Raw genomic sequence first — 12527 nt, 5'->3', positions numbered from 1 at the left:
CCACCAAGCAATGAGATAAATGACACGTTAATCTGGTTTTTGATGGTGCTGGTTGAGGAAGGAGTGTTGGCTATGACGCTGGGAGAAGTCCCTCCTCTTCAAACACTGAATGGGATCTTTTACAATCACTTGCCTAAGTAGATGAGGAAAGAAGATTCCAATACTTCCCTAACTTCAGCACTGACTGCTAATCAAACAACCAAAACTCCCCTCTTGTCCCCTGAATCCAATGGTATAATTATCAACACTAGACTTTTCATAAGGCACCAAACCCATGGCACTTACGAGAGTTGCAGTGCTTCAAAATATGAACGTTAATGGCTGCTACTGTGCTCAGAACAGACCTCCGAGATCTGGAAAATATCAAACATTGCCAAGCTTCACCTTTCGTTCTTAGGCAGCCAATAGGGAGATGGCTATGATAAGGTTCATAAGAAATGGGATATGAGCCTTTCCTCAAATGCTCCTTTAACTCAGCTCAGTATTTCTTGGAAGCCGGAGAAACTCATTCATAGAATCATACAGCACAGAATGAGGCCATTTGGCCCATCGTGCCTGTGCTGGCTCTTTGAAAGAGCTACCCAATTAGTTCCACTCCCCTGCTCTTTCCCCATAGCCCTGTAATGTTTTCCTCATTGTGTGGGTAAGGGGATAGATGTTGAGATAATTCTTTATTACAATATTTTTGTGCATACCAAAATATTGACTTGCTACCAGTCTTCGAGTGCTCACCTGTTGTTGAGGTAAAAAGTATCTGTACAATGTGCGCCATGGTAACCAGGTGGAAGAGGTAGAGGTTGTTGAACGCACAGCTGATGTCTGAGGGCTGCAGCTCCACAGTGTCTTCCCAGTACAATGAAGGAAATGCTAAAACTAGGCTTACCTGAAAAAAACAAATCAGATGCAACAATACTGAAGAATTAAACTGCAATACAACAGGCACAAGACAAACTCATCATCAATCACATATTTACAGTGTGACAAGTGGGCAGTAAATGCAGTTTAAAAATGGGCTTCAGCCACTTACATCTTTAAAGGAATCCCTTTGTCTCTGTAGCCAGGATTTTGGGAGGGGAGGGGGAAAGTTTGGCTCATAGATGCAACTGACCATATCTATTCACGTATTCAATGAGAATGACCTGACCTCCTCTGTTGGATCCACTGCCTGCGTTCCTAAATTAATTAGGTCAAAAGTTGCCTGGTGGCAAGGACAAGTCTAGACTGGGGAAAATAAATTATTACCTATGGTGGTTGAATTATCAACATAGCTCTCCTCCTTCAACACTTGAGATGAAAGACTTGTGTCTTTGTTATAAGTCACTGCTACAGCAGCTGAACTTTAGATCAGTTCTGAACAGACATCTATCTGGGCTGCATGAAATGGGCAGAACTTTCCAAACACCCATGAACATTGTCACATTGTGAAGACCCACCAAAATCTACTTCATCCAAAGCCTCGTCACGTAACGAACTAAGAAACAGGCTCCAGACTGATTCTATTTTCGGATTGTTTAAAGTACTGTACTCTTAGGTTCGCAGCTCATCTTATTGTTGCTGTATCACCCTACTTGTAACTAAATCTGATGCTAGTTTTAGCCAATATTCATTGAGCTGACCATGTGGTATTTACTGTCTTTCAGAGAACATGCTGGGCAACCCATGTGATCTCTGGTGGCGGATATCACAAGTAAAGGGTAATTGTTAACCCTGGTCATGCTCCATCAGATATGGCAGGCACAAGGCATAGGCTTCAGTTCCCAGGAGATGATTAAAGAAACTGTTATTTCTCAAAGCTCCACGCATTAGGAATAGGAGAAGGCCATTCAGCCGCTCAAGCCTGTTCCACCATTCAATTAGATCATGGCTGATCTATATCTTAATTCCATTTACCTACCTTTGCTCCATATCCCCATACCTAACAAAAATCTACTGATCTCAGTCTTGACATTTTCAATTGACCCCCCAGGCTCAACAGCTTTTTGTGGGGGGAGATTTCCACTACCCTTGATGTGAAGAAGTGCATCCTGGCATGATTCACATTCAGGAAATCTACAGTACAACCCGGATATTAAAATAGAAAAATCTATTAGTTTAAATAATCTTCTCAAATACTGCAAAGAATAAAGACCCATAAACATACCATGAGGTGGAAGAAGTCAATATCCAGAATTGGCCAAGCGTCTTCAACATCCAGGTGGGGCACAAAAACTAGGATACAAAACACAAGTCATATTATTTTAAAATGTTTTTGTTGGCCATAGTGAGTGGTTGATTATCAGAATGATCTTGAACTAGTGTAACTGAATTATTTGGAGTTACTTTCAATACGATAACTCAAATGATCATAAAGGCTCAGCACAACTGAAAACATTCACACACACACACCTTCTGAATCAACATAAGCTATCATGGAAGTTAGTGGACATGATTGCATCCAGGTATATAGCACCTTACCACACCCTCAGAACATCCCAGACAACTTCATATCCAATTAATTACTTTTGAAGTGCAGTTGCTGTTATGTAGACGAACACAACAGCCAATTCGCACACGGCAAGGCCTCTCAAACAGCAATGATATAAACAGCCAGTTAAATTGTTGGCCACAACACCGAGAGAACCCCCTCCTCTTCAAACAGTGTCATGGGATCTTGAATAAGCAGATGAGGCCTTGGTTTAATGTCTCATGAAGCACCTCAGACGATGCAGCACCCCCTCTGAATGACACGGGAGTTTCAGCCTAGGTTAGGTGTTCAAATCCTAAACTGGAGCTTGGACGGTCAACCTCTGACCCAAAGGCACCAACTGAGGTCTCGTTATCAGCAAAGATGGAAAACACAGGCTTTTCAGTCTGGTAAGACAACGAGTAAGAGTGGACCTCAGGGAAGTATATACAATATTGAACTATATCGGACACTACGTCACGTACAACAACGATAGATTGAGTGAGTGAGTGAGTGAGTGAGTGAGTGAGTGAGTGAGTGAGTGTGTGAGTGAGTGAGTGTGAGTGTGAGTGAGTGTGACCCATGTCAGAGAGAAGGAAAACTGCTCACAGACATCCACCAATGTTGCTCTGGATGCAACTGAGGCTCACAAACAGAAAATCTCCTGCTCAGAAAAGTGAGGGATATTAGCAGTCAATGTTAGCATCCAAAACCTGCAGTACAGCAAACTGCACAACAAAGCTTCCTCAACTCCAATAACATAACAAACCACAACCTTGGAGCAGCACCCTTTGCTGCTCTGGTGTGACTTTTCACTCAGAAGCCACAGGGGATGGCTGGTGCTGGCTGCCGACATCAACCATAAGACTGCTGACTGAGTGTCTCATCCGTCATTTGTATGAGACATTAAACTGTCTGCCCTCTCAGGTGGAAGTAAAAGATCCCATAGCACTATTGGAAGAGGAGCAGGGGAGTTCTTCCCTGGTGTTCTGGTCAATATTTATCCCTCAACCAACATCACCAAAACAGATTATCTGGTCATTATCCCGTTGCTGCTTGTGGGAACTTGCTGTGTGCAAATTGACTGCCGTGTTTCCTACATTACACTTCAAAAGTACTTCATTGTCTGTGAAGCACTATGAAACGGCCTGATGTCATGAAAGGCTCTGTATAAATGCAGGTTTTTCTTTAAGGACCTGAAGAACTTGGTCAAAAGCTCATTTCACATGGATCGCTCAGAGACAGAGAGGGGGCACCTTTATCCCCTCTGTCCAGCCTGGAATCAAACCCACCGCTTCATCCAAACCCCTCCCCACCATTTTACATTGAGCAGTTAATTTCTATGAAATGAATTTATTCAACATAGGAAGAGGTTACCGTGGTGATTTGCATTAGTATCACCGTTACACACTGAAAATGATGAGATTGTAAATAAGTCTATATGCAAAACAGATCCTGCCCTTTCACAATGAGAGGATATGTAAAGAAGTCATGCTAAAATCATAAGCAGAGTGTGAGTTTTTTTCAGATTTCCCTTTCAGTTGGTTTGTTTCAACTCTACTTATTACCAAGGGAGTTACCAACTAGTGCTTCAAAACTATATTCAGTTCATGTTGCAACTAAAGATTCTGCATGTTTAGCTGCCCAGTAAATGCCCGTACTTACCCGACAGTAAGCGGGTCAGGTGCTTCTGGATAACTTTGGGTGATGCCACCACTCTCTGAGAAGCAGCAAACTGCAGAACTGCTTTCAGGCTAAAACCCTACAATTAGAAATAACCGGTCACTGTTCAGAATCTGCTCTTCATCAGCAACACATCATTTTGTGAAGATACAGACCTAGGGAATAAAAAGCCCAGCTTACTCTAGGAGTAGATTAAAGATGCAAAGCCAAATCTTCTTATGGAGGCTGAAGGAATGGAAGAAATAGTAAGTGAGTACTTTGCCTCAGTTTTCATAGCAGAGTGTGACAGTGGTAGAGTACAGGAGGAGGAGATGGAGCAATTAGATAACTATAGATAAGGAAGCACTACTGAAACAAAATGGTGGAACTAAAGGCACTGGGTCCTAATGGCAAATATAAGCTAGAGATCAGAGGCTCTGACCACAATCTTCTAAGCATCTTATACCAGAGGACTGAAGGAATACCAGAGATAAACCTGGTTAATGATAGACCAGTCAGCCCAACAGTAGAGGTCATAATGTAACAGACTTAATAATAGGTTAATAGACTTATTTTATATTAATTTCTTGCTTTCGTCTGCTAAGCGAGTTTGTTAGAAGGCTGGAAATAATCAGTTTCATTTTCAGTGGGATTTAAAAGTTAGCAGATGGAGACGTTATCTGATAAGTATTCAACTACAAGCTTTCTTTGACCTAGCAGCTGTCCGCCTAGGGCAAGCAACTCCAAGGACACATTTGCGCAAGGCAAGTGATAACTCATCTGTAGGAAAGTCTTCAGCCCCTGTAACTGTCTCCAGTTGAATGACCTGATTGACAGTTCAGTCAAGGTAAAGGCTTGGGGAGTTGTTCTCGTTAAAACTGAAGTCAAGCTAATTGGATGAGGTAATACTTTGAAACATGCTGATCCTCACGTAGTGAGAGTGAAAGAAAGCTATAAAAAGAGAGGTGTTAAACTAGATACTTCAGATTTCGACAAGACTTGGCCAGCCCATCCCTCTCGAGCTCAAAACCTGTGACGCGGTGAATTCTCTGGTCTTGTATCGTCAATGTGATGTGTACTTATTAGTAATAGCTCTCACTGTATGCTTAATTCCTATGAAAGTCAACACATACCTTTGAATCCTATTATCTTGTGGAATTACTTATAAATGTATAAGTAATAACATCCATTCCCTAACAATAAGATGGGATAACATAAAAACTCACCAGAAAAACATGGTTTGATTAAGGACAGCCAACATGGATTTGTAAAAGGCAATTGATAAAGGAAAGGTTGTGGGTGCCCTATTGGATAAGGTGCATAGATAGCAAGTTGGTTAAAGAATAAAGAACAGAGAGAAATAGTTAATGGATCTTTTTAGGACTGGTGAATGACTTCTTCTTAGGCAGTCCCTCGGAACCGAGGATGGCTTGCTTCCACACTAAAAATGAGTTTTCAGGTGACTGCTGAGTCCAATGCAGGACCTACAGTCTTTGTCACAGGTGGGGCAGACGGTGGTTGAAGGGGCGGGTGGGTGGGGTGTTTGGGTTGACGTGCGCTCCTTGTGATGCCTGCGCTTGGCTTCTGCTTGCTCCCAGCAAAGAGACTCAAGGTGTTCGGCGGCTTCCCGGATGCTTCTCCTCCACTTTGTGCAGTCTTGGGCCAAGGATTCCCAGGTGTCGGTGGGGATGTTGCAATTTTTCAAGGAGGCTTTGAGGGTGTCCTTGAAGCGTTTCCTCTGCCCACCTGGGGCTCTTTTGCCGTGTCGGAGCTCAGAGTAGAGCGCTTGTTTTGGGAGTCTCGTATCGGGCATGCGGACGATGTGGCCCGTCCATCGGAGCTGATCGAGCGTGGTCAAAGCTTCGATGCTGGGGATGTTGGCCTGAGCAAGAACACCGACGTTGGTGCACTTATCCTGCCAATGGATTTGCAGGATCTTGCGGAGGCATGATGGACTATAAAAAGTGTTAGCCTTCAGTGGTCAGTGTTGGGACCACTACTCTTTTTTAATACAGAGTGTGATTAACTGAAGAGGCCCAGAGTGACACAGGTTAGTAGATGAAATTTAATGGAGACAAATATCAGGTGTTCCATTTTGGGAGAAAGAATGAGAGGGTATATATGCTAAATGGTAAAACGAGTAGATGAACAGAGACGTAGATCTTTAAAAACGGGATGCCATGTCAATAAATCTGATTTTTAAAAAACACAAGGGATGCTGAATTTTATAAATTGGAGCATAGAGTACAAAAGCAAAGAGGTGATTCCAAACCTACACAAACCATTGGTTCGACCACAGTTAATTGTTTAACAGAATATTGTGTTCAGTTCTGGGTACCTTGCTTTAACAAAATTGTCAAGGCCAGGGAAAGGATTCAAAATGGACTCATTAAGAGGATACCAGGGATGAAGACAGACTGGAGAAACGGGGCTCTTTCTATTAGAAAAAAGGGCAAGAGGAGATTTGATAGAGGCGCTCAAAATTATACAGCGTAAATTTAAGATCAAAAGAATGAAGGGAAAGGATGGGAAAATCCCCAAGAAGGGAAATGGATAGATATTTGAAAAATACAAATTTAAAAAGGGTATGGAGAAACAGCAGGGGAATGGGACTAAATGGATTGTTCTTTTAGAGACCTCTTCTGACTAGATGGGCCAAATGGCCTCCTTCCGTGCTGTAAAATTTCTGATTCTAAGACAACCTCAGCATTGACCAAGTCCATGTTCACCATTGTGCACATGCCCACAAGAGCTTTACTCAACGTAATTTTAAAAAGAGAACTTCAGTAATTATAGCAGAGAGTAGCCATTCTACCTGTCTGTCTGGCAGCGATCCGAACAAAACTTTGTCCTCATCATTAAGTAGATGCTCTGCAGGAGGGGGAAAGTAGTGTTAAAAGTGGGAATAATTGATTTGTTTACAATCATATATTGATCAATGTATATTGATATAAACTTGTCAACCATTTTCCAATATAGTCTACCAATAAGGAATTGCTGGGATAGATAGAAACTATTTCCTCTGGTGTGGGAGTCCAGAACAAGGGGCATAACCTTAACATTAGAGCTAAGTCATTTGGGGTGATGTCAGGAAGCACTTCTTCACACAGTGCAGTGGAAATCTGGAACACACTCCCTCAAAAAGCTGAACATTTCAAATCTGAGATTGATAGGTTTTTGTTGGGTGAAGGTATTAAGTGTCATGGAACCAAGGCGGGTAGATGGAGTTAATATACAGATCTGGCATCATCTAATTGAATGGTGGAACAGGCTCGAGGGGCTGAATAGCCTACTCCTGTTCCTACGTTCCACTTATGGCTTTCCTTTGAGTAAGTTTATTTACAACACTTTATGACGAAGTTTGATATTTTTGAAAATTTCCATCTATTTATAGCGTCTAAGTCCGAGGTCTGAAGGTGAGGCTGAAGAGGTTGTGGGTGGCCCTATTTGTTGGGGAGAAAGAGAGAGAGAACAATTGCATGAATTCAAATAGTGTTCCATTGTGGATAGACTGTAGGGGGTGTTAAAATCTGGCCTATATCAAAACCTAGTTCAATGTCCCTACTCATATGTTGGCCTAGGCATAGTGCCTGTTTAGTGATGTCTAGCTTCCAAGGAAAGCTCAATGTAAATGGCAGCAGAGCCTGGGATCCAAATATATCTCCAGAGTGGATCAATGGTTTGATCTACCAGGCTATTGCAGGACTTCAAAAATTTCCTTCATATGTTTCTGCTTCTTGTGCTGTCTGAGGAGCACTTAGTATTAGCTGCAGAGGGGAGATGAGGAGAGTGGGACTAATTGGATAGCTCAAAGAGCTGGCACAGACACGATGGGCAGAATGGCCTCCTTCTGAGCTGTATGATTTTATGAATTTGCGCTCACTGCTACAGAACCAGGAGAGATGCAAGTTCCAGTCCTACTCTTCCCGGATCCCAATCTGAGCTGCAATGAGCAGGGAGGAGGTAAGTGAGCAAAGGCTGCAGCATCTCAACATGGGAGTTGGGCAAGAGAAAAAAAACAATTGAAGGCGGGAGTCTTGCCTGGATGGTCTCTGGCAGCTGCACACCTGCTCCTCATAACTAAAGCACTCAGGGCATAGGAACAGGAGGAGGCCATTCAGCCCCTCGAGCCTGTTCTGCCATTCAATTAGATCATGGCTGATCTGTATCTTAACCCCATCTACCCGCCTTGGTTCCATATCCCTTCATACACTTACCTAACAAAAGTCTATCAATTTCAGGGTAGGTGGATGAAGGAAATATTAAAATATACAAGGGGTTAGCATGCCCAATAATCCCATTAAAATCAAGTAAAACTCCCAGCAATTTTAAGACAGTATTAACCCAGAAACTGAAAAGTGTAACTGGATATTGCATACCTATGGACTGAATTGTAAAGGCACAAGCACTCCACGCCATCACTGGCACTCTCGCATCAGCTTCATTGGGGGCAACCTTCAACCCCACTCGGTACACAGCTGTAGCGAACAGCAGCAGCATTTCCACAATGGTTTTCGAATATTTGATTCTGTACATGGACAAAAACAGAAAGCAAGGATTTAAAAAAATAATCAACTATATTTTACTATTATCCTAATTCTACTTCAATGACTATTTTACTCCCAATTTTGTCTCCTATGGGCAGTGACGTATGCTGGGGTTCAGCTCCACAGGTGCTCGAATCCCTCCAATAACCTCATCCTTTTGTGTCATTTCTCACTGCAGTTGGGACGGATCCAATCCTCACAAACACAGATTGCAAAATTTTTAATATTCATTCTCGGGCTGTGGGCATCACTAGCAAGGCCGGCATCTATTGCCCTTTCCCAGTTGCCCTTGAGACGGTGGTGGTGGGCCTTCTACTTGAACCACTGCAGTCTGTGTGGTGAAGGTGCTCCCACAGTGCTGTTAGGGAGGGAGTTCTGGGATATTGACTCAGCGACGATGCATCTTATAGCAGGACACCAGACAGCATTCGGAAGCAGAAACTCTAGGCAATTTTTACCCTTCTCTAGCCCAGGAATGTTGAGGTCAACTGTAGAGGCCACCTTGCCAGAGATGAACCTACTCAACAAATACCAGGGGCTGATGCTCTGATAATGACACTCTGAGGCAACAACCAGGGGCGATGGAAGCATGGCCCAGATATTTATCTCAATCTGGTTCCATCCTTCCTTGGAAAGAAATGACAGGCATCCATTAGGCACCTCCCCCGGAAAGAACCAAGAGTAGGAACTCAAAGTGGGGAATCTGGACAAGTGTCTCACCACTCCATGGAAACTGCTCATTGATATTCCAGCAAGGCATTTCAAGTAGCATGCCATTGCCTTCAATACTCAAGTTAGTTAACAGAATATAACTTTGCCAGATATACCAAATTAGAGAATGCTAAAAAAAAAAGTTGCTTTACGTACGGTGACTGCACTCCAAAGCTGAGGATGGATCTAAATTCTACAGGATTCTTCCAGGAGACTGGGCTCCCTTGAATTAGGTTGCTTTCCTCTTCTAGGAAAAAAAAACAGGCAATGATTTCTGACGCCCCCCCACATCCCTACAAGTGCTTTGTGCGTTATACCAACATTGCATACCTTGATTTTTACAAAAAAAGTGCAGTAGAGCAGCATGTTGGTGCTTCAACTGAACCAGCAACTTAGCTCAGAGCCAAACTCCAGTATCCGTATACGGGCAGTAAATTACAAAACTAAGCAAAACATTTGCAGAACATGTTTTAATGCCATTTTTCTCTCTTACATCCATTAACGTAGAATACCCTTAGTATTAAATCTTAATAATCTCGATTTAAAAAGTAGTCATTACACAATGAGTGGTAGGACCCTAGGAAGTACAGAGGGTCAGAGGGACCTTGGTGTACATGTACATAGATCCCTGAAGGCAGCGGAACAGGTAGATAAGGTGGTTAAAAAGGCATATGGGATACTTGCCTTCATTAGCCGAGGCATAGAATATAAGAGCAGGGAGGTTATGATGGAGCTGTACAAAACGCTGGTGAGGCCACAGCTGGAGTACTGTGTGCAGTTCTGGTCGCCTCACTATAGGAAGGATGTGATTGCTTTGGAGAGGGTGCAGAGAAGATTCACCAGGATGTTACCTGGGATGGAGCGCCTCAGCTATGAAGAGAGGCTGGACAGGCTGGGGTTGTTTTCCTTGGAGCAAAGAAGGCTGAGGGGGGACCTGATTGAGGTGTACAAAATGATGAGGGGCATAGATAGGGTAGATAAAGAGGAACTTTTCCCCTTAGTAGGGGGGTCAATAACAAGGGGGCATAGATTCAGGGTAAGGGGCAGGAGATTTAGAGGGGATTTGAGGAGGAACTTTTTCACCCAGAGGGTGGTTGGAATGTGGAACTCAATGCCTGAAAGGGTGGTAGAGGCAGGAGCCCTCACAACATTCAAGAAGCATTTGGATGAGCACTTGAAATGCCATTGCATACAAGGCTATGGACCAAATGCTGGAAAATGGGATTAGACTGGACAGGGATGGATGGGCGGCGCAGACACGATGGGCCGAAGGGCCTCTTTCTGTGCTGTAAAACTCTATGACTCTATGACTATGACTCTAAATTTAACTTGTGGATTCTAAGCTCTTCGCCATGTTCTCTGTTCCTCCTAGCCTCGTTTGTAGCAAACATCAACCGTATCCAGTTTCACTAGGGTCACTCAGCACAGGTGTTCAAAATGATGAATGATTTTGATCAAGTAAATAAGGAGAAACTGTTTCCAGTGGCAGGAGGGTCGGTAACCAAAGGGCACAGATTTAAGATCATTGGCAAACGAGCCAGAGGGGAGATGGGAGGATTTTTTTTTACGCAGCAAGTTTTTATGATCTGGAACGCACTGCCTGAAAGGGTGTTGGAAACAGATTCAATAGTAACTTTCAAAAGGGAATTGAATATAGAGTTGAAAAGGAAAACTTTGCAGGGCTATGGGGAAAGAGTAGGGGAGTGGGACAGGCATGATGGGCTGAATGGCCTCCTTCAGTACTGTACGATTCTATGATTATCTGTGATACTTGTAATGTCCTCTCACATGCCTCCTAACAGCCAGTTAGTGGTATTTTCCCAACGAGTAGACTGTTCGGCATGCGAGATAACAAAGGGCAGAGGCAAAGAAGGCATTGCCAAACATTGCAGAACTCAGTAAGGTAATCAACCACTTGCAACTCTCAATTAAACTGATACTTCTTTACAAGTCATCATTTCATGTAAAGCTCACTCGCAGCAAATAGCACTGAATCCCAATAATTAAATCAACGGGTCTTTCCTGGTTTTGACTGATGCCACTTCATGCGACCCACCTAATCATAGAATCTTACAGCACAGGAGACCACTATTCGGCCCATCGTGCCGGCTCTTTGGAAGAGCTATCCAATTAGTCCACTCCCCTGCTCTTTACCCATAGCCCTGCAGTTAATTTCAGCATGACAATGGCCAGAAGATGCCTCACAACTCCCCCTGGGTGTGACCAAGTGGTGGAATGCTGTGTTCTCATTGCATTGGACAATTTTGATAAGAAACTGGTTGGATGTCAGATTGAAGCTGGATTGCATTTCAAACAACAATGCCTTTTACGCTAAAATGTAACATTCCCCTCATAAACCCACCTTTTGTGCCTGACGTATTTAGTCCAGTTATCCTTGCCGACACGTTTTCCAGCCATCGAGATAAAGTCAGCATCTGTGCTATAGTTTCTGTATCTTTGCTGTAATACAACGTATAGGGTGAGTTATAAAAAGGACTCGCATAACTAGACTATTTTAATATGCCATTTTGAACAGTTTTCATTTAAGATGCTAATATTCTAAAACTGTGAAGCTGTTCATTTGATACTCTGTTGTTCACATACCAGTGCTTACAACTCACTCCTTTACAGTGAGATTTTCTCACTTTAGTTTAAAACCTATTTGACACAATCTATTTCTATTATTTAATTAAGAATGCTAGGTGGATTACAACAACCCATTTCAAAAAGCATTGAAAATTGTCAACCTGGTCCTAAGGATAATCCCATTGTAAAAGTGTCCACATTTATCTGCAATACCAGTTATGCCTGTAGGTGGCCTTTCCCAACATCAGTAAGGAAAGGACTTGCATTTATATAGCACTTTTCACGACCTCAGGATGTCCCAAAGGACTTTACATCCAATAAAGTACTTTTTAAGTGTAGTCACTGCTGTAACGTAAGGAAATGCGGCAGTCAATTTGTGTCCCACGAACAGCAATGAGGTAATGACCAGATAATCTGTTTTAGTGATGTTGGTTGAGAGATAAATATCAGCCAGGACACCAGGGAGAACTCCTTTGCTCTTCTTCGAACAAGTACAATGGGATCTTTTATGCCTACCCGAGAGGGCAGATGTTGGTTTAATGTCTCATCTGAAATACAGCACTCCCTCAGTACTGGAG

General features: G+C 42.9%; 1 protein-coding gene across 1 annotated transcript in view; it reads right to left on the bottom strand.

Annotated features, from left to right (window-relative positions):
* Positions 1-562: 562 nt before the first annotated feature.
* ubr1 (ubiquitin protein ligase E3 component n-recognin 1) overlaps positions 563-12527 on the bottom strand; it is a 113020-nt gene continuing 101055 nt past the window's right edge. The window contains exons 33-39 of the mRNA XM_086002354.1: positions 11726-11823; positions 9520-9610; positions 8485-8633; positions 6921-6976; positions 4109-4205; positions 2141-2208; positions 563-883 (exon numbers count right to left, since the gene is read on the bottom strand). Of these exons, the coding sequence (XP_085858480.1) occupies positions 578-883; positions 2141-2208; positions 4109-4205; positions 6921-6976; positions 8485-8633; positions 9520-9610; positions 11726-11823 (865 nt within the window). The 3' untranslated portion in view covers positions 563-577. The remainder of the gene's footprint in view (positions 884-2140; positions 2209-4108; positions 4206-6920; positions 6977-8484; positions 8634-9519; positions 9611-11725; positions 11824-12527) is intronic.

Source organism: Somniosus microcephalus, chromosome 12 (genome assembly GCF_052327205.1).
Source record: "Somniosus microcephalus isolate GS21.2 chromosome 12, FLI_Smic_1.0, whole genome shotgun sequence".
NCBI lineage: Eukaryota > Metazoa > Chordata > Chondrichthyes > Squaliformes > Somniosidae > Somniosus > Somniosus microcephalus.
The sequence above is the reverse complement of the archived record's forward strand: the minus strand, read 5'-3'. Positions and strand labels throughout refer to the sequence as shown.